General features: G+C 44.7%; 2 protein-coding genes across 2 annotated transcripts in view; both read left to right on the top strand.

Annotated features, from left to right (window-relative positions):
* The first annotated feature begins 6,687 nt into the window (after positions 1 to 6,687).
* LOC129837827 (nonsense-mediated mRNA decay factor SMG5-like) lies at positions 6,688 to 21,495 on the top strand. The gene is made up of 22 exons (XM_055904288.1): positions 6,688 to 7,136; positions 7,968 to 8,066; positions 8,158 to 8,281; positions 10,123 to 10,279; positions 10,358 to 10,447; positions 10,594 to 10,683; positions 11,114 to 11,192; positions 11,794 to 11,919; positions 12,038 to 12,106; positions 12,320 to 12,540; positions 12,712 to 12,849; positions 12,956 to 13,849; positions 14,121 to 14,290; positions 14,493 to 14,568; positions 15,087 to 15,262; positions 15,378 to 15,536; positions 15,672 to 15,731; positions 17,310 to 17,469; positions 19,060 to 19,150; positions 19,572 to 19,646; positions 19,802 to 19,940; positions 20,260 to 21,495. Exons 1-22 carry the CDS (start codon positions 7,072 to 7,074, stop codon positions 20,341 to 20,343), a joined length of 3,342 nt encoding a protein of 1,113 aa, XP_055760263.1. The 5' UTR covers positions 6,688 to 7,071; the 3' UTR covers positions 20,344 to 21,495.
* LOC129837559 (membrane progestin receptor delta-like) overlaps positions 20,542 to 27,506 on the top strand; it is a 26,581-nt gene continuing 19,616 nt past the window's right edge. The window contains exons 1-2 of the mRNA XM_055903843.1: positions 20,542 to 20,603; positions 25,490 to 25,722. Coding sequence (XP_055759818.1) covers positions 20,542 to 20,603; positions 25,490 to 25,722 — 295 coding nt within the window. The remainder of the gene's footprint in view (positions 20,604 to 25,489; positions 25,723 to 27,506) is intronic.

The following is a 27,506-nucleotide window of genomic DNA, read 5'->3' as shown; positions in this document are numbered from 1 at the left end:
AGACAAAACAAATGGACAATGAAACGTAGATCGGCCGCCGAACGCCGCCCGAACAAGGAGTGGCACCAACTTCGGTGGAAGTCGTGACAGGCACCCCAAAGGTGGAACCAGCTTCCCCCAGAAGCTACGACAGCAGAGTCCTCCGAAAACATCTGAAACCGTACCTCTTCAAAGAGTATCTTAAATATTGCCACAGCACCCCCTCTCGCCCCCCCCCCTCCCAAAAAAAAATAGGAAAATATACAGTTGAAGTAAGAAGGTTACATACACTTAGGTTGGAGTCATTAAAACTTGTTTTTCAACCATTCCACTAATTTCTTGTTTTAACAAACTATAGTTTTGGCAAGTCGGTTAGGACAACTACTTTGTACATGACACAAGTAACTTTTCCAGCAATTGTTTACAGACAGATTATTTCACTTATAATTCACTGTATCACAATTCCAGTTGGTCAGAAGTTACATACAGTAAGTTTGACTGTGCCTTTAAACAGCTTGGAAAATTCCAGAAATTGATGTCATGGCTTTAGAAGCTTCTGATAGGATAATTGACATCATTTGAGTCAATTTTGATGTGTACTCACTGCCTTTCTGAAGACAAACAATGTATACGAAATGCTTCAGTCTGGTTTTAGACCCCATCATAGCACTGAGACTGCACTTGTGAAGGTGGTAAATGACCTTTTAATGGCGTCAGACCGAGGCTCTGCATCTGTCCTCGTGCTACTAGACCTTAGTGCTGCCTTTGACACCATCGATCACCACATTCTTTTGGAGAGACTGGAAACCCAAATTGGTCTACACGGACAAGTTCTGGCCTGGTTTAGATCTTACCTGTCGGAAAGATATCAGTTTGTCTCTGTGAATGGTCTGTCCTCTGACAAATCAACTGTACATTTCGGTGTTCCTCAAGGTTCCGTTTTAGGACCACTATTGTTTTCACTATATATTTTACCTCTTGGGGATGTTATTCGAAAACATAATGTTAACTTTCACTGCTATGCGGATGACACACAGCTGTACATTTCAATGAAACATGGTGAAGCCCCAAAATTGCCCTCGCTAGAAGCCTGTGTTTCAGACATAAGGAAGTGGATGGCTGAAAACTTTCTACTTTTAAACTCGGACAAAACAGAGATGCTTGTTCTAGGTCCCAAGAAACAAAGAGATCTTCTGTTAAATCTGACAATTCATCTTGATGGTTGTAAAGTCGTCTCAAATAAAACTGTGAAGAACCTCGGCGTTACTCTTGACCCTGATCTCTCTTTTGACGAACATATCAAGACTGTTTCAAGGACAGCTTTTTTCCATCTACGTAACATTGCAAAAATCAGAAATTTTCTGTCCAAAAATGATGCAGAAAAATTAATCCATGCATTTGTTACTTCTAGGTTAGACTACTGCAATGCTCTACTTTCCGGCTACCCGGATAAAGCACTAAATAAACTTCAGTTAGTGCTAAATACGGCTGCTAGAATCCTGACTAGAACCAAGAAATTTGATCATATTACTCCAGTGCTAGCTTCCCTACACTGGCTTCCCGTTAAGGCAAGGGCTGATTTCAAGGTTTTACTGTTAACCTTTAAAGCGTTACATGGGCTTGCTCCTACCTATCTTTCCGAGTTGGTCCTGCCGTACATACCTACACGTACGCTACGGTCACAAGACGCAGGCCTCCTAATTGTCCCTAAAATTTCTAAGCAAACAGCTGGAGGCAGGGCTTTCTCCTATAGATCTCCATTTTTATGGAACAGTCTGCCTACCCATGTGAGAGACGCAGACTCAGTCTCAACCTTTAAGTCTTTACTGAAGACTTATCTCTTCAGTAGGTCATATGATTGAGTGTAGTCTGGCCCAGGAGTGTGAAGGTGAACGGAAAGGCTCTGGAGCAACGAACCGCCCTTGCTGTCTCTCCAGGGCCGGTTCCCCTCCCTCCACTGGGATTCTCTGCCTCTAACCCTGTTACTGGGGCTGAGTCACTGGCTTGCTGGTGCTCTTTCATGCCGTCCCTAGGAGGGGTGCGTCACTTGAGTGGGTTGAGTTACTGACGTGAACTTCCTGTCTGGGTTGGCGCCCCCCCTTGGTTTGTGCTGTGGTGGAGACCTTTGTGGGCTATACTCGGCCTTGTCTCAGGATTGTAAGTTGGTGGTTGAGGATATCCCTCTAGTGGTGTGGGGGCTGTGCTTTGGCAGAGTGGGTGGGGTTATATCCTTCCTGTTTGGCCCTGTCCGGGGGTTTCTTCGGATGGGGCCACAGTGTCTCCTGACCGCTCCTGTCTCAGCCTCCAGTATTTATGCTGCAGTAGTTTATGTGTCGGGGGGCTAGGGTCAGTTGGTTATACCTGGAATACTTCTCCTGCCTTATCCAGTGTCCTGTGTGAATTTAAGTATGCTCTCTCTAATTCTCTCGTTCTCTCTTTCTCTCTGAGAACCTGAGCCCTAGGACCATACGTCGGGACTACCGGCCGTGGTGACTCCTTGCTGCCCCCAGTCCGCCTGGCCTTGCTGCTATTCCAGTTTCAACTCTTCTGCCTGCGGTTATGGAACCCCTACCTGTCCCAGACCTGCTGTTTTCAACTCTTAATGATCGGCTATGAAAAGCCAACTGAGATTTATTCCTGATTATTATTTGACCATGCTTGTCATTTATGAACATTTTGAAAATCTTGGCTCTCTCTAATTTTCTCCTTCTCTCTTTCTTTCTCTCGGAGGACCTGGGCCCTAGGACCATGCATCGGGACTGCCGCCCGTGGTGACTCCTTGCTGTCCCCAGTCCGCCTGGCCTTGCTGCTATTCCAGTTTCAGCTGTTCTGCCTGCGGTTATGGAACCGCCACCTGTCCCAGACCTGTTGTTTTTCAACTCTTAATGATCAGCTATGAAAAGCCAACTGAAAATTATTCATGATTATTATTTGACCATGCTTGTCACTTATGAACATTTTTGAACATCTTGGCATAGTTCTGTTATAATCTCCACCCGGCACAGCCAGAAGAGGACTGGCCACCCCTCATAGCCTGGTTCCTCTCTAGGTTTCTTCCTAGGTTTTGGCCTTTCTAGGGAGTTTTTCCTAGCCACCGTGCTTCTACACCTGCATTCTAGCTGTTTGGGGTTTTAGGCTGGGTTTCTGTACAGCACTTCGAGATATTATCTGATGTACGAAGGGCTATATAAAATAAAATTGATTGATTGATTGATTGTAACTGTGGATGTATTTCAAGGTCTACCTTCAGATTCTGTGCCTCTTTGCTTGACATCATGGGAAAATCAAAAGAAATCAGCCAAGACCTCCACAAAATTGTAGACCTCCACAGGTCTGTTTCATCCTTGGGAGCAATTTCCAAACGCCTGAAGGTACCACGTTCATCTGTATAAACAATAGTACGCAAGTATATACACCATGGGACCACGCAGCCGTCATACCGATCAGGAAGGAGACGCGTTCTGTCTCCTAGAAACGAACGTACTTTGGTGCGAAAAGTGCAAATCAATCCCAGAAAAACATCAAAGGACCTTGTGAAGATGCTGGAGATAATGGGTATAAAAGTATCTATATCCACAGTAAAATGAGTCCTATATCGACGTAACCTGAAAAGAAGCTCAGCAAGGAAGAAGCCACTGCTCCAAAACCACCATAAAATCTAGACTACGATTTGCAACTGCACATGGGGACAAAGATCGTACTTTTTGGAGAAATGTCCTCTGGTCTGATGAAACAAAAATAGAACTGTTTGGCCATAATGACCATCGTTATGTTTGGAGGAAAAAGGGGGTGGCTTGCAATCCAAAGAATACCATCCCAACCGTGACGCATGGGGGATGGCAGCATCATGTTGTGGGGGTGCTTTGCTGCAGGAGGGACTGGTGCATCTCACAAAATAGATGGCATCATGAGGATGGAAAATTATGTGGATATATTGAAGCAACATCTCAAGACGTCAGTCAGGAAGTTAAAACTTGGTCGCAAATGGGTCTTTCAAATGGACAATGACCCCAAGCATACTTCCAAAGTTGTGGCAAAATGGCTTAAGGACAACAAAGTCAAGGTATTGGAGTGGCCATCACAAAGCCCTGACCTCAATCTGTAGAAGATTTGTGGTCAGAACTGAAAAAGCATGTGTGAGTAAGGAGGCCTACAAACCTGACTCAGTTACACCAGCTCTGTCGGGAGGAATGGGCCAAAATTCACCCAACTTATTGTGGGAAGCTTGTGGAAGGCTCCCCAAAATGTTTGACCCAAGTTAAACAATTTAAAGGCAATGCTACCAAATATTAATTGAGTGTATGTTAACTTCTGACCCACTGGGAATGTGATGAAAGAAATTAAAGCTGAAATAAATCATGCTCTCTACTATTATTCAGACATTTCACATTCTTAAAATAAAGTGGTGATCCTAACTGGCCTTAGATGGGAACCTGGTTTCCATTAAGGGAATTTTTACTAGGATTTAATGTCAGGAGTTGTGAAAAACTGAGTTTAAATGTATTTGGCTAAGGTGTATGTAAACTTACGACTTCAACTGTATGCTGAACAAAAATACACTGCTCAAAATTTTTTTTTACTCCAAGTTAATCACACTTCTGTGAAATCAAACTGTCCACTTAGGAAGCAACACTGATTGACAATAAATTTCACATGCTGTTGTGCAAATGGAATAGACAAAAGGTGGAAATTATAGGCAATTAGCAAGACACCCCCAATAAAGGAGTGATTCTGCAGGTGGTGAACACAGACCACTTCTCAGTTCCAATGCTTCCTGGCTGATGTTTGGTCACTTTTGAATGCTGGCGGTGCTCTCACTCTAGTGGTAGCATGAGACGGAGTCTACAACCCACACAAGTGGCTCAGGTAGTGCAGCTCATCCAGGATGGCACATCAATGCGAGCTGTGGCAAGAAGGTTTGCTGTGTCTGTCAGCGTAGTGTCCAGAGCATGGAGGCGCTACCAGGAGACAGGCCAGTACATTAGGAGACGTGGAGGAGGCCGTAGGAGGGCAACAACCCAGCAGCAGGACCGCTACCTCCGCCTTTGAGCAGGAGGAGCACTGCCAGAGCCCTGCAAAATGACCTCCAGCAGGCCACAAAGGTGCATAATTTTTTATTTTTTTATTTTTTTAATTTAATTTTACCGTTATTTTACCAGGTAAGTTGACTGAGAACACGTTCTCATTTGCAGCAACGACCTGGGGAATAGTTACAGGGGAGAGGAGGGGGATGAATGAGCCAATTGTAAACTAATAATAATAATGGGGGACATGTCTAGTGAGTATGCAGGCCATGGAAGAACTGGGACATTTTCAGGTACCAGGAAGTGTGTACAGATCCTTGCGACATGTGGCTGTGCTTTATCATGCTGAAACATGAGGTGATGGCGGTGAATGAATGGCAACATTGGAGGCAGTTTATGGTAGAGAAATTAACATTAAATTCTCTGACAACAGCTTTGGTGGACATTCCTGTTGTCAGCATGCCAATTGCTTCTCCCTCAAAACTTGAGACATCTGTGATGTTGTGTTGTGTGACAAAACTGCACAAAGTGGCCTTTTATTGTCCCCGGCACAAGTTGTACCTGTGTAGTGATTATTCAGTTTAGCAGTTTAGTCAACTTCATGATATGCCACACATGTCAGGTGGATGGATTATCTTAACAAAGGAGAAATGCTCACTAACAGGGATGTAAACAAATTTGTGCACAACATTTGAGAGAAATAAGCTTTTTGTGCATATATTTTATATCAGCTCATGAAACATCGGACCAACACTTTGCATGTTGCATTTATATTTTTGTTCAGTGTAAAAAAAATAGCCTTTTTTGAACAAACACTTTTCCCTCTTACTAACTCTGACTTTTCTGATAGGTACTTTATTGAGGAAAAATGTACCTACTATGACTGTGATATGTGGTTTTCCAACCTAGCTATCTTATTACTGCAGTAATAAGGGTCACACAGTGTTTCTCGTTGGTTTTAAACAAATCTACTTTGAAACAAAAGTATACACCTCACACACACTGTTATGGGCTTAAAAAAGGAGACAGCTATACTATGTCTGATAACGAGTTGAAATCTATTCAATTTTGAGTTTGCATCCCAAAAGTACACTTTATATACTGTACATCACAGAAGACTGAAATAAAACAAAATTGTTTGACATAGAAACACCAGATTTTCATTAAAAAAAAAAAAAATGATGAAAAAAAATATGAATAACATTCCATCCTTGAGGCCACTAGGTCATTTGACTGCAGGAAAGGGGTATGATGAATGCACTAACTGTAAGTCGCTCTGGATAAGACTGTCTGCTAAATGCCTAATGTAAATTGGTTATGACTCTTATTTCATTTTCATGACAGTCTTCATCAATAACCATTGGTTACCCGGTTAGTGTGCCATGCAGCCCTAATCACAAATATATATACTGTATACAAACGTTTTACATTGCCAGGGATCACAAACCTACACAAACAAATTAATCATAATGACTTGCTGTCTGGCAATCTAGCTAGGTGTCCACTAGATTCTACAGCTACAAATATATATATTTCTTTGTTGCTTCTTGGTCTTAATTTAAGGTTGGGGTTAGCAGTGTGGTAAAGTTTAGGGTTAAGTCATATTTTAATTAAGAGAAATTGCAGAAATGGCGGAGTTCATTACTTTGTGGCTGTGGTAACTAGTGACGGTCCCGCGCGAACATTTCATGAGAAGTCTCGCGCTATTCAGGCGGTCGCTGTTTAATGGCCGCCCACTTACTCGAAGCAATGTCTGAAACGGGGAATAACACAAGGAACCCATCGGGGTGTGATAGCTGACCGGGAATTAACCAAAATACTGTGGCATTCCCTCTCCTAAACGGTTTCCGAACGGATGGGCAGTGTGGGGGGGATTGCCAATCGACATAAGATACGAAAGCGACATAGGTGGCTAGCGGGAGAGGAGAGAGCTGCTAGCTAGCTAGTCAACACAGTTGTCACTGCCGGTGAGGCAAGCACTGAGCAACCCTGACAATAGTGGGTTTGACGAGGGTGGGAACACAGACTGTTGGACTGGAGCGTGTGACTCTTGGCACCATATACTAACATGAGTGGACCTGGGCAGGATAGCGAGCCAGAGGCAAAAGTTCTCCTCATCAAGCGGCTATACAGGTGAGTTAAATGCCTTTTGCTGGGAAACATTACATTAGCTAACAGTAGTAAAATAAATGGATAGCTAACCTTAGCTAGTTTGCTAACTAGCTAGACATCTATTCAACTTGCTAGTTAGCTAACTATCCAGTCACCTGTGTGTCTGTGACTTGCATCAGCTAACGTTAGCTAGTTAACTGTCCTTCGTCGAAGGACAATTACATTTTTACGAAGTAGTCGGACATTTTCGATAATATGGGTTTTAAATAGCCAGATGTAACCCAGATGTAACCCAGTGGGAACTTATGGAGCGGATAGCTGACTAACGTTAGCTTCTAAACAACTGAACATTAACAGTACAGTAACAAGTTAACCGTACTGTGCTATTAGCTAGCTAGTTTATTCCTATGCCAACTTGCTCTCTTAATAACGTTAGTTGGTTAACTAGTTGTGATAGCTTCAGCTGTCAGTATTGTCACTACTAGCTACCTGATAGGCCTACCTTGTTTGCTAGCCAGCTAAATAGCTAGTTAGTTATTTAACAGCTGAGATAACTAGAAGCGTCTTGCAGAACATCACCATATTAATAATGTCGACTGGCTACTTTTAACATGCATAACTAGGCCTAGTTAGGGAGAAACACCATATTTCTCAAGCCTCTTTAGATTTACCTACCTAGTTAGGTAGCTGTAATGTCAACCATTATTTCAGTGTGAGACATGACATTTGATATTTTCCAGTTATAGCTAGCTAACATTAGCTCCCTACATTGATAAGAATGAGTTTGCTCATTCCTCCAATGGCCATTACCAGTGATTCACATGCCATAATAACTGTATCTTGCGTGCTCAGGGCAGTGGTTGAGTCGGTACACAAGCTGGATGTCATCATTGGCAGCAAGTCATCGTACAGGGAGGTCTTCAAGCCTGAAAACATCAGCCTTCGCAACAAGTAAGCATTTTACTCTACTCCAACCTTTGCCCTAAACACTAAGGCAAAAGGCAAAGCACTAACCCCAACCTCATCTGTCTTCTGTGCCCAGGTTGAGGGAGCTGTGTGTGAAGCTGATGTTTCTCCACCCTGTGGACTATGGTCGCAAGGCTGAGGAGCTTCTGTGGAGGAAGGTCTACTACGAGGTCATCCAGGTCATCAAGACCAACAAGAAGGTACAGCGTTTAAGGGTGTTTTCCCATCTAGTCCTCTTTAAAATAACCATTTCCCGTCCTCTTTAAAGTAAACTTTGTGGTAAAAAAGAAGCTATAGAACTATGTTCTCTTTGTATTCACACTTCCCTTGCCTTTGAATGAGGACTCAACTCTTTTGCCAGTTCACTTTATCCATGTTGTGGTCCAAATCCTCTTTGCATTCAGATTGCTATATTTAGAAAGGAATCAAGATATTTTTTCCAACATTCACTCAATGCACTCTGGGACAAGCCATTTCCATTCCTCAATCAGATTTGCCACCAATGCTCCTTATAGGACATATCACTGTGCTCTATACTCCTCTGTAAACTGGTCATCTCTGTATACCTGTCCCAAGACCCACTGGTTGATGCTTATTTATAAAACCCCCACTCCCCCCTATCTGAGATATCTACTGCAGTCCTCATCCTCCACATACAACACCCGTTTTGCCAGTCACATTCTGTTAAAGGTCCCCAAAGCACACACATCCCTGGGTCGCTCCTCTTTTCAGTTCGCTGCAGCTAGCGACTAAAACGAGCTGCAAAAAACACTCAAACTAGATAATTTTATCTCCATCTCTTCATTCAAAGACTCAATCATGGACACTCTTACTGACAGCTGTGGCTGCTTTGAGGGATGTATGGTTGTCTCTACCTTCTTGACTCTGTGCTGTTGTTTTGTGCTGCTACCATGTTGTGCTGCTGCCGTGTTCTTGCTACCATGTTGTTGTCAAGTGGTGTTGCTACCATACTGTGTTGTCATGTGTTGCTACCATGCTATGTGGTTGTCTTAGGTCTCTCTTTATGTAGTGTTGTGGTGTCTGTTGTGATGTGTTTGTTGTCCTATATTTTTAATGCCAGTCCCTGTCCACGCAGGAGGCCTTTTGTTAGGCTCTCATTGTAAATAAGAATTTGGTTCTTAACTGACTTGCCTACCGGTAGTTGTTTAATTAAAAAAAATATATATATATATGAATGAATAACTGCAGATTAAATAATGCTGTAATTGAAAATTTTACACCCAATGTAGGCTGCCGCCCCTTTAAGAGCTAGACTAGATTTGGACCTTATGTTGTGATTCTCACCAAATATGTTGTCTTCTCACACTTCAAACCCCACAATCAAATAAACAGTGTATGCAACTCTCTTATAGATCACATATTGCAAACAAATAATCTGAACTAAAAACTCCACACATTTTGGAATGTCTGTGCGTTCTTGACAATTGCTAATCAATATCCAAAAACGGCATAGTTTTTTTCCCGCGAACATGCACATAATCTTCTCACTTGTGGCACCAATGTGAGGGGCTATGGCAGTAGTGTGTGTAATCACAAGCGAACCTGGGGAGCATTGCCCTAAAAAATGGAACCGGAGCACGGAATTCAAGTGAACCGAACTCAGACCACCTCTGGAGACGGTCTCAGTTTTCTTCGGGGGCTCTTTTGAGGGGTCTGAGTTCCTTTTGTAGTGTTAACACGGCACAAACAAATTATGCAAACCGCACTGAGTTCACAAAAATTTGCTAAAAGGGACCATGTGGGAAAACACCCTAAGTTATTGGGGAAATTTTATGACTGTGGCCAATAGTGCTTCTACACCTGAATTACTTGCTGTTTGTGGTTTTAGGCTGTGTTTCTGTACAGCTATTTGTGACATCAGATGATATAAGAAGGGCTTTATAAATACATTTGATTGATACAGTGACTGCTGAGCTTTCAGGCATGCCCACTTTCTTTCCTCATGCCCTACACACAACCCTTTTATTTCTAATCTCTTCTTATTACCTGGCCCCGTCTTATATCTCCATGTCTTCTGCAGCACATCCACAGTCGCAGTGCCCTGGAATGCGCCTACAGGACTCACCTGATAGCCGGCGTGGGCTTCTTCCAGCACCTGCTGCTCTACATCCAGTCCCACTACCAGCTGGAAATGCAGGACTGCATCGACTGGACCCATGTCACCGACCCCCTCATCGGTGAGACACACACACACACTCAGGTTAGCGGTATCTGTGATTGACACAGTGTATAAATTATTGTATTTGTTTTTGTAGGTCGGAAGAAGCCGGTATCAGCCACCCCTAAGGAGCTGGAGTGGGCCCAAATGGCCTGCCATCGCTGCCTGGTGTACCTGGGAGATCTAGGTAATACAAACTTAATCTTTCTCACCAAAGAGATTTGATACAACCTTATTTGTATGACCATGGAATTGCATTCCCCAAATCCAAGGTCACATTGATTTGAATGTACAGTAGAGGTTTACGGGAGGTTGTTTAAATGTTTTCTGTAGCCCGTTACCAGAACGAATTGGCTGGGGTGGAGGCTGAGCAGCTGGCAGAGCGGTTCTACCACCAGGCCCTGTCTGTCACTCCGCACGTAGGTGAGTTAACAACAAGGTGTTACCGGCCCTCCCTTTCACAGCACATTAACCCCCGTTTTTTAAACTAACCGGTTTACTCACACCACCATCTACAAATGAATCACTCTTGTTATATACATAGTGATGAACTCACACAGCACTTATTGATTGAGCTTTATTGTATGACTGGTCAAAGCTTTACGCAGCTCATAGTGATCTAGCTGAACTGTTAGCGGGCCATTTGGGCCAGGAAGGGGGCATTCAGTAACTGTTAGCTGGCCAGGAGAGGGCATTCAGTCTCAATAAATCACTGATCCACATTTGAAACGTTCTGTCTTTTTGAGGGCTTCATCAGTCGAACTGAAAGTCAATATTAAATGGCCGCTGCTAAAGGAAAGCGATGTCTTTAGTGTGCCATGATACTGACAAGTGTTTGATGTTTTGTTTTCAGGAATGCCTTTCAATCAGTTAGGTACGCTGGCGGGGAGTAAATTCTACAACGTGGAGGCCACCTATTACTACCTACGCTGGTGAGAAGAGACTTCAACACGTCTAGATTTACTGCAGCACATCCAGTCTATCTATGTCTGGTCTGTAGACTATGCTGTAGCTGTGCTATTGTTTTCTACCTCAGTGGGGCAATGTAGTCACACTGCTGGGGAGAAATATCTTCATTGCAACAATTCATATTTGGATCACATTCAGTAGGCTTTAAATAGGAGACATGTTTTGAAATGGAAGAGGTTCTGAAACCAGTCTGTTAGGAGAAGGCTGCCAACTTCAGAGCCAGAACACGTTAAAAAAAGACTCACAACCAAGTGGTACCGGGACGATACCAGTATTGCAATACTTGTTAGTAGTGGTAAGGATACCAAACACAAAGCGGATTTGAACTTCTTTAGGAAACAGCCCTGATGTTGGAAAGAAACATTGTTGTCATCCAGTCACAATTATTTTCCAAGCTATAGCACACAATATTTTACATACAGCAGGTTTTTAAAGGACCAAAGATTTGCGTCTGCTTCGTGTTTTCATTGCCATGGAAAAAAATATTGCGATACTGGTATCGTCACACCCCTACCACCAAGTACTGATCATGGTTTTCTCCTCTATATTCCTGTGTTTGAACAGTATACAGTCGGAGACTCCCTTTGAAGGGGCCTATGGGAATTTGAAGCGTCTGTTTGATAAAGCAGCTAAGATGTACCACCAGGTGAAGAAACAGGAGATGAAGAAGCTGTCTCCCTCACGGCAAAGGTCAGTCTGGTTTCCTCAGACCTCAGCCCTGAAATGACAAATCACTAAGTCAGCATTGAACATGAATTGAGATAGTCCTCTGAGATCCTTACTGTTTCTTCAACTCTTTTCTCTCCAGATCCAAGGACATCAAGCAACTTCTAGTGAGCTTCATGTATCTGCAGAGTCTACTGCAGCCCAAGAACAGGTTAGGACTTTCACTTTTCTCCATTTAGGCCCTAGTCATTTATCTCAATAGGAACCTCAACATTTTGTCCATATATGACACAGCTATCTGATGATAATAACAATTGATAGAATTTTTATAACCCCCTTTGCTCAGTTTCAAAGGGCTTTCTATTGTCTGTTGGGTACCGTGTTTGTAATGTCTTACCATTTCTCTCCTCCTCCCTGTGAGTAGTCTGCTGGAGACAGAGTTGACCTCTCTGTGTCAGTCGGTGCTGGAGGATTTTAACCTGGTGCTGTTCTACCTGCCCTCGCCGCCACACGGCCACGAGGCCACTTCCCCCAGCGAGGAGGAGCATGAGGAGCACGACTCGCCCTGCACCCTGCTCCCCGACGCCCTCGTCTTCAAGATGGTGATCACCTGCCTCATGGTGGTGCACAGCCTGAAGCGGGGAGGTCAATAAGAATATAGATGTCATATATTTTTTTGCAAATCGCTTTTCAAACATTACGCTCAAAGGATGTTGTCAGTAGGCATGCGAGGATGGTGACATACTGCAAGGGAGAAATAAGGTGATATGCTGTTTTGTTGTATTGCAAAGTTGACATGTTGACTTGTTTGTGTAGGGTCAAAGCAGTACAGTGCGTCAATAGCCTTCACGCTGGCCCTCTTCTCCCACCTGGTGAACCATGTCAACATCCGCCTGCAGGCTGAGCTGGAGGAGGGGGAGAGCCAGGTGCCCCCGCTGCAGACCGACAACACAGGTGAGAACTACTCCCAGCTGACCTCATGATGCCTAGACACTATTCATGTTCTCAGTTAATTCTCTGAAAAACGAATGGAATAATAATGACATTTGTTTGCTCCTAGACGATTCTGAGTTGAGAGACCCATCTGACCCATTGACTTCGGAAGAGAGGCCCCTGCAGAACGGCTCGCTAGACCATGAGGAGGATGAGGGGGGCCACCTGAGCACCGTGGCCCAGAAAGCAGGCATTGGTGAGCGGAAGGCAGAGGAGGAGAAACAGAGGCAAAAGAAGAAGTACGCCCGCCTCTCCATGATGCGCCGCCGCCGCTGCGCCACCCGCAAAGAAGACGAGAGCGACCTGAGCGAGGGCTTCGAGAGCGACGAAGAGGAGGAAGAAGAACAGAGGGGCTGCGCCGACTCCGGGGACGGAGCCTCAGGACCCTCGGAACCCTCACTCACCCCCTCCACGCTGGGAAAGGAGAGCAAAAGCGGGAGGGAGAACCCGACAGAGGGGACCTGGGAGAGCGCCTCGGAGGAAGACGAGGAGGGGAGCACAGCCTTCGATGTGGAGACTGACTCGGACATGAACAGTCAGGAGTCCCGCTCCGACCTGGAGGATATAGAGGACTCGGAAACCCCGGAGAACTTGGACACACCTCCTCGGGGGGAGGTGCAGCCTGAAGACGATGATGAGGAGGAGCAAGCCGATCCCAGGGAGGACGGAGACGGGGACACCCCTCTGGCCACCAACGGCCCCCTCCTGCCCAGCGACCCCAGTATCAGTAGTAACCTCCAGGCCATGTCATCCCAGCTGTTCCAGGCCAAGCGCTGCTTCCGCCTGGCGCCCACCTTCAGCAATGTGCTGCTGAGGCCCCACAGCTCCGCCACCAACTCCACACCCAACCCCACCGACCCAGACGCCGCCTCCACCACCCCCTCCCAGGAGACCCCTCCTCCCCCGGGGGACTCACCCTGCGACGCTGGCCTGGGCACTGCCAACGGAACCAACGACAATGGTCAGTAACCTGCTCACACACATTGATGCAGTGTTGATTACTATGTGGTTTTTGTATAGTGCAGGATATGATGAGTTTAAAGATTTAGCTTTAATATACCAATATAATTATGTACTTCTAGTCTCTTTTTAGTCTTTCCCAATTACCCCATTAAGTAACAGCACATCGCTAAAATATGCCCTTTTCTAACAGTACTTCTGAGGTACCCCCTAAGAAAACTAGGGTGTAGATTTAACACATGTTAATTTCTTTATTTGTCCATTCCCTGTAGAGGTGGATTCCGATTCGGAGTGTAGCGTGCACAGCAACCAGTCAGTACACAGCGAGAAGACCCTGTCGGAGAGACTGGAGATTCTGACCAATCAGGGGCTCATCCAGGTGGTCAAGGTGTTTGTGGATTGGCTGAGAACCAACACTGACATTATCCTCATGTGTGCACAGGTAAAGGGGATAGATTTTTCACTAACCTAGAAGTACTTACAAACAGTATGCATTGACAAATCTAATTTGCATAAACTTGGTCAAATACAAGTTAATCTTTGTATCAGCTGACTCGGGGCAAGGGTTTATAGTCTTCATCATTGTTGGTGTTTGTTTCACTGTCCGGCTTCTGCTCAATGTAATTCCGTTACTCTGTCTGTAGAGTTCTCAGAGCCTATGGAACAGACTGTCTGTGCTACTCAACCTGCTGCCTGATGGGAGCAAGATGCTGGAAGCAGGCGAGTTACTAAAATCACCTGTTTTTTTTATGGGTTTTTAATCTGCGTTTACATTTGTAAAAAATTATTTAACCTTTATCTAACTAGGCAAGTCGGTTAAGAACAAATTCTTATTTACAATGACTGCCAAACCCTAACCCGGACGACGCTTGGCCAATTGTGCGCCGCTCTATGGGACTCCCAATCACGGCCGGTTGTGATACAGCCTGTAATTGAACCAGGGTCTGTAGTGACGCCTCTAGCACTGAGATGCAGTGTCTTACCGCTGTGCCACTCGGGAGCCCGATGTGGAGGCTTGAGTTGGCCAACCCCCCCCCCCCCCCCTCCCCTCTCTCACATTATATTTATCATTCCATCTGTTCTCTTTTCCTCTCCTTTGGTTATTTTAACCCATGTTCTCATAGATGAAATTCCAAATGTGTGTCTCATTCTGTAGAGCCCTGTTGTAGAGCACGTGACTAGAAGTCACGTCGTAATCTCGCTCTCTCTGTCTTGCTTTCTCTTTGTGTGTATTTTAGAGCTGGGTCTGAACACTGAGGTGACGGAGCTGCTGAGTGAGTGTGAGCAGCCCAGCCTGGTCCAGTCCCTGCTGCTGCCTGAGGACCTGGCCCTACGACACCTACCTGCCCTCAACCTGGCCCACCGCCACCTCGACTACACCCGCCCCAGACCTTCCCTCAGCCCCGTACAGGAGGTACACACACCTAGCTTCCCTTAGACACCCTCTCTCACACCCTCACTCTTTTTCTTCCCTCTCTCTATTTGACTACTTCACTCGCTCTCTCGCTTTCTTTCTCTCCCCGTCTCAGTGTGTGGTGCGCGTGTGCTGCATCCGCAGCTTTGGCCACTTCCTCACCAATCTCCAATGCAACGTGCTGCACTTCAACCCGGAGGCGGGCATCTTCACCAGCATCAGCCAATCAGAGCAGGACAACCTGGTGCAGCAGGCCAAGGCCCAGTTCCGCATGGTGAGCGGCAGTTGAATGAACCAATGAGACCAAAGCAGCAGCAGTCACTCTAGTTTCAGTTTTTGTTTCAATTGTGGAGCTCAAATAATTGCAAAGAATTATCTATTTCAACACTGTGTGTGTTTGTGTGTCCAGGCAGAGGAGGAGGCTCGACGAAACCGCCTGATGAGAGACATGGCTCAGCTCCGCCTACAGGTCTGTCTTCTGGAACATTCCATTCTATCATAAATCAAACACTGTCAATCTAGCTATCTGACACTATACTGAGTGTACAACACATTAGGAACATTCCATTTCCATGACGTACTGTAGACTGACCTGGTGAAGGCTATGATCCTTTATTGATGTCACTTGTTAAATCCACTTCAATCAGTGTAGATGAAGGGGAGGAGACAGGTTAAAGAAGGATTTTTAAGCCTTAAGACAATTGAGACATGGATTGTGTATGTGTGCCATACAGAGGGTGAATGGGCAAGACAAAAGATTTAAGTGCCTTTGAACAGGGTATGGTAAGTGGCAGGCGCACCGGTTTATGTCAAGAACTGCAACACAGATTTTCACTCAGCAGTTTCCTGTGTGTATCAACAATGGTCCACCACCCAAAGGACATCCAGCCCACTTGACACAACTGCGGGAAGCATTGGAGTCGACATGGGCCAGTATCTCTATGGAACGCTTTTGACACCTTGTAGAGTCCACGCCCTGACGAATTGAGGCTGTTCTGAGGGCAAAAGGGCGGGTGCAACTCAATATTAGGAAGGTTTTCCTAATGTTTGGTATACTAAGTGTATATGTCTTAATTTACTTTCGCACCCAAAACCTTGAAGTGAAATTCATTAGATTTCAGCCGATGATAGTTGGGGTGATGCCATTGAAGTATATTACTTAATGTTGAATGTACATGTACAGTGCCCTCCGTAATTATTGTGACGGTGAAACATTTTTTATTTTGGCTCTATACTCAGAGTTTGAAATCAAACAATGACTGAGGTTACAGTGCAGACTGTCAACTTTAATTTGAGGGTATTTTCATCCATATCGGGTAAATCATTTTAGAAATGACAGCACATTTTGCACATGGTCCCCCCATTTTAGGGGGCAAATGTTTGGGACAAATTCACTTGTATATTATAGTAGTAAAAAGTTCATAGATTTGATTTAAATTCAAAATGTTTGGGGTATAGAGGCAAAAGAAGACGAAATGCTTCACTGTCCCAATAATTACAGAGGGCACTGTATTATCTCAGCAGCATACCAGCATGCCACCCTGCATACCACTACTGGCTTGCTTCTGAAGCTAAGCAGGGTTGGTCCTGGTCAGGCCCTGGATGGGAGACAAGATGCTGCTGGAAGTGGTGTTGGAGGGCCAGTAGCAGGCACTCTTTCCTCTGGTCTAAAAAATATCCCAATGCCCCAGGGCAGTGATTGGGGACACTGCCCTGTGTAGGGTGCCGTCTTTCGGATGGGACGTTAAACGGGTGTCCTGACTCTCTGAGGTCATTAAAGATCCCATGGCACTTATCGTAAGAGTAGGGGTGTTAACCCCGGTGTCCTGGCTAAACTCCCAATCCGGCCCTCAAACCATCACGGTCACCTAATAATCCCCAGTTTACAATTGGCTCATTCATCCCCCTCCTCTCCCCTGTAACTATTCCCCAGGTCGTTGCTGCAAATGAGAACGTGTTCTCAGTCAACTTACCTGGTAAAATAAATAAATAAATCTCCTTCAACATCTCATCAAGATAAGCAGTTTGTCATGTGTCTGCCCTGCAGTTGGAGGTGTCTCAGCTAGAGGGCAGCTTGCAGCAGCCCAAGACTCAGTCGTCCATGTCTCCGTACCTGGTACCCGACTCTGCCGCCCTGTGTCAGCACCTCAACCTCCTCAGACATCTGGCTGGCAGTGGCTGCTTCATCATCATCATCCCCCGCACAGGTGAGCACAGCCCCATGCCCTGTCTGGGTGAATAAACCCAGTGTTAGACTGCATGACTGGATAAGTCTGTTTGAGTGCAGTCATTATTTAAAGGTTTCTCTCCAGAATTACATGGAGATAAAATGGTGATAAATATGATTTCTATATTGCAGGGTTATTGAACTATATGGGGTCCAGATTTGAAAAAGGTTATTTGCAGGGGGCCAGACATTTTTTACATGGGATTACTCTTATAAAGCACATTTATTAAAATTAAGTGTCGCTAAAAGTACATTTTATGTGCTTTAAGATAAGCCTAATTCAGTGGATGAAATTGTTTAAATAATGGAACACATTTGTACTTATAACACAGTTGACCTGCATCACGTTCATTTCTACTTTCCTGTCCGTTTTACAGACATAACTTCATCTTTTGATTTTGTTTACTCATAGGAGACATTTTATGCATGGCATATCTCAGTTGACTAGCATCATATTCTGTTCTATTTTCTATTTCTTTGTAATTTCGTTCTTTTCTGTTTGTTTGTTTTTTTAACTTGGAAACCTTTTTATGCATGTCATATCTGTCGACTAACTTTTTTTTGCGGGGAGGTCTCTTTCCCCCCGCATCAGTAGAGAACGGGTCCCTATAACAAACTGCACCACCTCTGTGGGGACTTAAACTCCTCAAATCTTGTTGCAAAGTTAGCTTTCAGTTTATCTAAAAACTCGTCCATCACGGGGGTGATCTGTACTGATGACTGAATATAGTTGCGCAGTGTAGGGAAATCAAATCAGAGGAGAAAATAACAATGTTTTTTTATTTTTTTATTGACATTTTTAATGATGTCAACTGTTTTATCCCTCCCCTGCACTCCCAAATTAAATCCATTCAATTGATTGAAGATGAAAAACAAACATCTGATACGGACTGTTCATCAAGCATTTTCACTAGATATGTGTTGGCTTTCTTGTGGCGTCAATCACGGAGAAAAGCAACTATCTCCTCCCTAAGCTAACACAGGGTGCTCTTTTGAGAGCATTATTACCCGTGCTTAGCCACCGAGCATCATTATGTAAAAGTAGATCATGATGCTCAGCAGACCACGAAACAAGCGATGTTGATTGGATAAAGTTGATGTCTGTGGTGTTAACTCACTGCTGAGTTAAGCGAAAAGCATGCTCTGGTGTATCAGGCAGTGTAGTGATCTCATCTGCTGGGAAGAGCTGATAGGTGAGCTCTGATTGGCTAACTGGTATGTTGGGTGATATTCTTTGACAGCACTTAGTGGGTGGGACTACAGGGAAACAGATTCTCCCATTGGAGAATATTGAACAAGGGCTCATTTTGGCTCTAAACATCACATTTTTTTGCAGGATAAAAACATTATTTAAAAAATCTAAATTGATCAGAAGGCCATTCTAAATTGATAAACGGGCCGGATCTGTCCTGCTGGCAGCCAGTTGAATAGCCCTGCTATATTGTTTCGACATTGGCTATGTTTTGTAAGTTCCCGAGGGGATGACTGAAGCTGAGTTTGTCTTTCTAGTTAGAGCATGAAATGAATAGATACCAAAGTTAAAACATGATGGTTGACTTATCTGCCTCAGTGATTGATGGCCTTGACCACCTGAAGAAGGAGAATGCCGGAGCGAGGGACGGTATCCGCTTCCTGGAGTCTGAGTTCCGTAAAGGCAACAGGTATATGTCTGTCTCAACCCTCAAGTGTGACGTATGGTAATATAGTGGGCCACATTTAAGATATGATAACCACAATCTGCCAACCCAGCACATTAAAAGGGATATGTAGAGTCGACAGTTCTCTGAATGAAAAGATAAAGAGGGCGATTTTCAATGTGCTTAGCCTTTATCCGGTGTGAAACTCTAGAGCCAATGGTATACAGGTCCTTTTATATCAATGTATCTCTCACGTAACCAATTTTCAAATGAGCTGGCTGTTGGGGCCCAATATTGTCCTTACTTCTTCAGATCTTAACAAAACAATGTTTCTAAACATAACCCACTCTTAATCTGTGATCCAGTAAACCAAGAATAGGCTACGACCCATATGGGTGAAGACACTTGATGTTGTAAACCCCTCTTCCGTCCACTTCTACCTCAGGTACATACGTTGCCAGAAGGAGTCAGGGCGTAGTTTTGAGAGGGACAAACTGAAACGCCAGGACATTGAAGCCTGGTGAGCCTCCATTAGTCTTTCTGCAGTCTCTTCATAAGGCCACCTCTCAATACTTAGCATTCTTATACAAATGCTTCAAAAGTGGTAAAAGATTTATGAAAGCTGTAAAACACCTTCCCAGTGTTAACTGTTTCCTTATGTGTCCTGATTTCTAGGCACCTATACAAGACTGTGGACAGCTGTCGTCAGCTGACCGTCTCCCAGAGCAACGGAGACGAAGACACGGCTGGCATGGTCACTATTCTCACCGGTCACTCAGTGGAGGAGCTGTGTACCCGCTCTGCGCCCATGAAGGTATACACATCACGAATACAATCACTCACTCAGTTCTTTAGGCTGTCCAGCAACCGCTGTTGGTATGGACAGCTGGTCTGACTACTGTGTATCCCTTGGGTTGTACAGTGTTGTTATTTAATATTTCCCTGTTATAAACTACTGCCATTTTACCATGGTGTAGATCTTTGTAGAGAACCAGAGTTCTTTCTAAGAGAAGTTTGGCATGTTCGACCTCTCCCATTCATCCTTCCGTGATATTTTACCTTACGTTGTATGTTCGTTGGTGTTAGAAGAGTTGACGTCTTACCTTCCATTGTTTGTGTCTCCTTGGTAACAGTCGGCCATCCAGGCAGTGGCGACAGCAGGCATGGAGCTGAAGAACATTGTGGAGTTCTACCGTCAGTGGAAGGAGATTGGCTGAGAGCGTTGAGGGGGCGAGGTCGGCATGGCGGACAGCTGATCACACACTCACTCCCTCTTTCTCTCCCACTCTGTTGCTCTGTCTGTATCTGCGTCTCCAAGGAAAATCAACTCTAGGAAAGGAAGTAAGGGGGGGGGGGGGTGAGAGAGAGAGAGGCTGGAAAAGTAAAGCAGTTGAAGGGAAGAAAAAGCGAGACACATGGGCAAAGGGGGCAATAAGAAACAGCAGATGACCCCCAAACATAAGAAGCAATCCCAGAGGTTGGTGAGAATTAAGTGGGGATGCTACGCACTTAGTGCCCCTGGTTCACATCATAACCAGGCATATACTGTTTATGATAGAAACGAGTACATTACGTGTCGAGAGAGAACCACACATACACATTCACGCTCAGTTAAATCCATTGGTTTAGATGTATAGAGCAGTGTTTCCCATTTCCTCCTTTCCCTCTGTGTTGTGAAGGTGGGACTATGTCAGCCCTATGACTGGCTGGGTCTGGTCTGCTAAGGCAGGGGGGTGTCGGGTAAATCCCATAGAGAGAGAACACATCTCTAGCGTGCCAAGCGTTGAGGCTATCGACACATCGGAGTCTCGTAGCTCATAGGGTTCAGGTCAATGGACGTACACTTCTCCAGGATTGTTTTCTTTCCTATCAGTTTTTTTGCGGTGTACTTTTTGTGTCCAGTTACTAATGTATTGTGTTATCTGTGTATAATGAGGAGGAATAATGACGGGTTATGCCCTGCTATTGTTTTAATTTGGATTTTATTTTTGTACCCAAATATACTTTATTTTGCGTTTTTGTAAGCTGTGCTGAATACACACAGGAATGAAGTGTAGGGGGAGGGATGAGGTTGTTTTGTATCGTTTCCCTAAACCAGTCTGATAATCCTTCTGTTCTCAAAGAAATAGTCCTGACTTTTGTGTCATGGTGTCGTTTTAGGAAGAGGTAGACTCGGGTGGGTCAGGAGAGCGTGGCCTGCGGCTATCCCAATATGGCGGTAAAAGGTGTTTGTGTTTTGACCCTTGTGAACTCCTGATATATCCCATCTACCATCATCACTAACTGTCCCATCATGCACAGTGCAAAGGAACTCAGTATATGTGTGTGGCCACGCATTGAACAATAAAATGAACTCATTTTAAAATGTATTTTCTTGTTTTCACTCTCTTGCAGAAACTATTTAGTGGCAACTTTTTCAAAGCTTTACACAATTCATGACAAGGCACAGGACTCTCTGACTTGGGAAAGCAACCTATTTGAACTGAACATACTCATGGCTGCACCCTTATGACAATAAATCAAATCAAATTTTATTAGTCACATACACATGGTTAGCAGATGTTAATGCGAGTGTAGCGAAATGCTTGTGCTTCTAGTTCCGACAATGCAGTAATAACAAGTAATCTAACCTAACAATTCCGCAACTACTACCTTATACACGCAAGTGTAAAGGGATAAAGAATATGTACATAGAGATATATGAATGAGTGATGGTACAGAACGGCATAGGCAATGGTGCAGTACATGGTATAGAGTACGGTATATACCTATGAGATGAGTACTGTAGGGTATGTAAACATAAAGTGGCATAGTTTAAAGTGGCTAGTGGTCCATGTATTACATAAGATGGCAAGATGCAGTAGATGATATAGAGTACAGTATATACATAAGAGATGTGTAATGTAGGGTATGTAAACATTATATTAGGTGGCATTGTTTAAAGTGGCTGGTGGTACATTTTTACATAATTTCCATCAATTCCCATTTTTAAAGTGGCTGGAGTTGAGTCAGTATGTTGGCAGCGGCCGCTAAATGTTAGTGGTGGCTGTTTAACAGTCTGATGGCCTTGAGATAGAAGCTGTTTTTCAGTCTCTCGGTCCCTGCTTGGATGCACCTGTACTGACCTCGCCTTCTGGATGATAGCGGGGTGAACAGGCAGTGGCTTGGGTGGTTGTTGTCCTTGATGATCTTTATGGCCTTCCTGTGACATCGGGTGGTGTAGGTGTCCTGGAGGGCAGGTAGTTTGCCCCGGGTGATGCGTTCTGCCGACCTCACTACCCTCTGGAGAGCCTTACGGTTGTGTGCGGAGCAGTTGCCGTACCAGGCGGTGATACAGCCCGACAGGATGCTCTCGATTGTGCATCTGTAGAAGTTTGTGAGTGCTTTTGGTGACAAGCCGAATTTCTTCAGCCTCCTGAGGTTGAAGAGGCGCTGCTGCGCCTTCTTCACAACGCTGTCTGTGTGGGTGGACCAATTCAGTTTGTCCGTGATGTGTACACCGAGGAACTTAAAACTTTCCACCTTCTCCACTACTGACCCGTCGATGTGGATAGGGGGGTGCTCCCTCTGCTGTTTCCTGAAGTCCACAATCATCTCCTTTGTTTTGTTGACGTTGAGTGTGAGGTTATTTTCCTGACACCACACTCCGAGGGCCCTCACCTCCTCCCTGTAGGCCGTCTCGTCGTTGTTGGTAATCAAGCCTACCACTGTAGTGTCGTCCGCAAACTTGATGATTGAGTTGGAGGCGTGCATGGCCACGCAGTCGTGGGTGAACAGGGAGTACAGGAGAGGGCTCAGAACGCACCCTTGTGGGGCCCCAGTGTTGAGGATCAGCGGGGTGGAGATGTTGTTACCTACCCTCACCACCTGGGGGCGGCCCGTCAGGAAGTCCAGGACCCAGTTGCACAGGGCGGGGTCGAGACCCAGGGTCTCGAGCTTGATGACGAGTTTGGAGGGTACTATGGTGTTAAATGCTGAGCTGTAGTCGATGAACAGCATTCTCACATAGGTATTCCTCTTGTCCAGATGGGTTAGTGCAGTGTGCAGTGTGGTTGCGATTGCGTCGTCTGTGGACCTATTGGGTCGGTAAGCAAATTGGAGTGGGTCTAGGGTGTCCGGTAGGGTGGAGGTGATATGGTCCTTGACTAGTCTCTCAAAGCACTTCATGATGACGGAAGTGAGTGCTACGGGGCGGTAGTCGTTTAGCTCAGTTACCTTAGCTTTCTTGGGAACAGGAACAATGGTGGCCCTCTTGAAGCATGTGGGAACAGCAGACTGGGATAAGGATTGATTGAATATGTCCGTAAACACACCAGCCAGCTGGTCTGCGCATGCTCTGAGGACGCGGCTGGGAATGCCGTCTGGGCCTGCAGCCTTGCGAGGGTTAACACGTTTAAATGTTTTACTCACCTCGGCTGCAGTGAAGGAGAGCCCGCAGGTTTTGGTAGCGGGCCGTGTCAGTGGCACTGTATTGTCCTCAAAGCGGGCAAAAAAGGTATTTAGCCTGTCTGGGAGCAAGACATCCTGGTCCGCGACGGGGCTGGTTTTCTTTTTGTAATCCGTGATAGACTGTAGACCCTGCCACATACCTCTTGTGTCTGAGCTGTTGAATTGCGATTCAATTTTGTCTCTGTACTGGGACTTAGCCTGTTTGATAGCCTTGCGGAGAGAATAGCTACACTGTGTGTATTCGGTCATGTTTCCGGTCACCTTGCCCTGGTTAAAAGCAGTGGTTCGCGCTTTCAGTTTCACGCGAATGCTGCCGTCAATCCACGGTTTCTGGTTTGGGAATGTTTTAATCGTTGCTGTGGGTACGACATCGTCAATGCACTTCCTAATGAACTCGCTCACCGAATCAGCATATTCTTCAATGTTGTTGTTGGACGCGGTGCGGAACATATTCCAATCCGCGTGATCGAAGCAGTCTTGAAGCGTGGAATCAGATTGGTCGGACCAGCGTTGAACAGACCTGAGCGCGGGAGCTTGTAGTTTTAATTTCTGTTTGTAGGCTGGAATCAACAAAATGGAGTCAATAATAGCCATTGTTTCAGCAAGTTGAAGAACTAATCCAGAGATGACGACTGACCAACATTAAAATGAAATAGTGTGTATCAAATAGTCTCGGTAGCCATTTGATTAGCTGTTCAGACGACATATAGTTTGGGGGTAGAAGCTGTTGAGAAGCCTTTTGGACCTAGCCTTACCGCTCTGGTACCGCTTGCTGTTTGGAACACATATAATGTTTTTCAATTTATAGGTTTGTTCCAAAGTTTCAAAACACCCTTACCTATTGAAATATGGTAGTTCTGTTCCACTTTCCTCTCAAACGTCTCATTCTGAACCCGTTCAGTGCAGCCTGGCTCATCCATCAATCTCGGTCCTGTGAGTAGGACCCTGGTGCCATCTATCCTGCTCTCTTCTGTTGTGAGGTCTCGTGCCCCTCACTACCCTGGATGCCTGGGCCAAATGCCCACCATTCTGCATGGCATGGCAGAGCGAGACCAATCCCCTGGCAGCGGGGTCAGCGCCACCCCAACAGAAGATGGTTGGCACAGCACAGGGCTGGCCCACTTTCCGGTGGTGGGGAAATGAACAGTCCAGGGCCCGGTTTCCCTAAAGCATCTTAAGGCGAAGTAATGATAGCAAAAATGTGTAGAATTTTAGGAATTTGGCTTTAAAACTGCAAAATGTTCTCGGCCTCATGGCAGCACCTTTTTTCTTCTTCTCTGCCCCGTGGCAAAAAGTGTAGAATTGCAGGGAATTCACTTTAAAAAAGTAATAATAATTATGACAGTGTAGAATAGCATTAGGAAACAGCATTTTTTTCCCCCTTTGCACTATGGCAAAATGTGTTGAAATGCACATTTTGGCAGATGTCAGTGCCCCGTGGCCCCCTTGACCCCAAATGCGGTAGTCTGGCCCTGGGGGTGCTGAGGGAGGATAAAAAAGTCCTAACCAAGCATTTTATCACTGTGCCTCTCAGTCCATGAAAAAAAGGCCCTGCTTTTCATGTAGATTTGGTTCAGTTGGAATATTAAGAAGTGACCTGCCAGCCTTGACTTACTGAGTGAGAATTTCTGAAGAATTTAAACTTTGCCCAAATGATCATGGTATTGAATAGGCTACAGATGAAAATCATCACTGTTGATATCACCCAATAGTCTTTGGAGCTGTTTCAAATATTATGTAATGTGAAAAACTTTGAAATATGGCATTTGGATTAAGAAAATGTTATATAACTGTCTGTGCATGTAAAATATAATTATGCGATGATATGGGATGCCTTAAGGCTTGCTCTCCTGATTTTCCATAACAATGTTTCTTTCTTGTCCCCATCCAATCAAAACGTCGCTGTGTGCGGAGGGTGGGATTTCGACATTGGGGCTACGGGTTTGCGGTGTTTTTATTCGCCTGTGAAGGAATGCAGGACATAGAACGTTTATACAGATTTACACCAGCCTCCAAAGGTCAGGATAACCGGATTTACGATGGGACTATAGTTTATTACAAGCAACAATTGTTCATTTTGGTCAGTGACTACATTGCTCCAGTGAAGATTTGCGCTAATGAGCTCACTGCCAATATAAAGCTGAAAGGTTTGACTTTGTTTCTTTCTCTTTCCTTTGCCATAGTGTGCTTGTTCCAATGTATCAATCAATCGCGTGTGTAGGCTACTGGATATGTTTATTTTTTACCTGTGCGCGCGTGCGTTTATGCGTGTGCTCCTCGAGCGTGTAGGAAACTGGAAATCCTGCAAATGTTCTCTAGGAAAATGTGTCCATGGACCCAGACTTTTCAGCTATTATGCAAATTATATTATGTAGCCTATGTATCTTGTCACTTAAAATATAATTTCACTTTTTTTGGCACATTTGCCTTTTTTGTATTCATATTCAATTTATATTGATGAAATTGGTAGTGTAGCCTGTCATGAGTGTGTAGGTGTTTTATCGTCTGAAGTGTGACAAATTTGACAGATAGGCCTCCATTGCGCCCCAACAAAAGGCAATTTGCCTATAACCATTTTCTTACAATGTGATAACAATATGGTAGGCTATCCGACATGAAAATTAAGACCAAATAGTCTATGAAAACAGATTGGAGATCCAGTACTCCTCTTTCTTGGAAAGACAACATACGTTAAAAACGCGCACGGGGGAACATCCTTGGTCTTGTATTTTCTGGCCCGCAGGACAGATAAGGTTTTCTGTCTTGTTATTGCAACAGTCCACGTGAGCGCGGAGAGGAACGTTTCTTCAGTCTTTCCAGTGTTCTTCTGGGCAGGGGCTGTGTAGAGAGCTACTAGGATAGACCAGACACCGCCTACAGTTTCACATTATTATTCTTTAACTAGGCAAGTCAGTTAAGTACAAATTCTTATTTACAAAGACGGCCTACCTGGGAACAGTGGGTTAACTGCCTTGTTCAGGGGCAGAACGACAGCTTTTTATCTTGTCGGGGATTCAATCCAGCAACCTTTCGGTTACTGGCCCAACGCTCTAACCACTAGGCTACCTGCCACATCTCGGCTCTTTTTAGGGAATATTCGCACTCTACATGCCCGACTCCCACGGTAAGTGTTCTTTTCTTGGGAGAAATAGATCCCCATCTCTCACCAGAAAGTTTCTCTCTGAGATTGTCTTTTTAGCCTGTGCCATAACTGAACATAACTGCTCATTTATCTGTTTGTCTGTGATTGTTGTGTGTCTGCCTTTACCATTTCTCCAGTATTAATGTCATATGAATGTGACTCCAGGCATTGTACATTCCTATATAAAGGCACATTCATTTGAATAGGATATAGGATTGGGTGCTCTTTGAGAAACGGTGTCCAATTGTTGGATCTTGTTTCTCTCATGAAACTATGCACTCAGCATTTATTCTTTCTTTTGCAATGTTCATGTTGTAGACAACTTCAGAGCAATGAATTGAGTTTCACACTCTGCCCTGCCTCTGGTACAGGGCTTTAGTGCGTTCCTCTACAAAGGTAGGGCGAGAGACAGGTAGAACAGCTACCTAAACATTTCATATACCAAATGTAGATCTCTTCCCTACATATCTGGTCTGCTGTTAATGCCGCTCTTTTGCAATGACAAGTTGTAACTTGTTCCATGTGACACTATGTTCTTATAGTTAATCACAGATTATCATAAGTGATATTACTGGATGACACCACACCTGCAGCAAGGAACTGTGTGACCCTGTTTAAATCATGTCAAATGCATTGTGAGAGAGTCATTCAGCAGTTTGTAGATTGGTGAAAGCAAAGGTTCTGTTACGCTTTCAACCATTTATTCATGTTGGATCAGTGATTACAGGAAAGAAGCGACAAGAGAGGAAGGATGCATTTAAGAAAACAAAAATCTTACTCTTACTGAAC

This window comes from Salvelinus fontinalis, chromosome 38, assembly GCF_029448725.1.
Source record: "Salvelinus fontinalis isolate EN_2023a chromosome 38, ASM2944872v1, whole genome shotgun sequence".
NCBI classification, from domain to species: domain Eukaryota; kingdom Metazoa; phylum Chordata; class Actinopteri; order Salmoniformes; family Salmonidae; genus Salvelinus; species Salvelinus fontinalis.
Note: the sequence above shows the minus strand (reverse complement) of the source record. Positions and strands in the feature narration are given on the sequence as shown.

Coding starts and splice junctions, on each gene's coding strand:
- LOC129837827 (XM_055904288.1), top strand. CDS start 7,072: ATGAGTGGACCTGGGCAGGATAGCGAGCCAGAGGCAAAAGTTCTCCTC. Junction 8,282..10,122: donor TCATCAAGACCAACAAGAAG/GTACAGCGTTTA, acceptor TGTCTTCTGCAG/CACATCCACAGTCGCAGTGC. Junction 12,850..12,955: donor GCTGCAGACCGACAACACAG/GTGAGAACTACT, acceptor GTTTGCTCCTAG/ACGATTCTGAGTTGAGAGAC.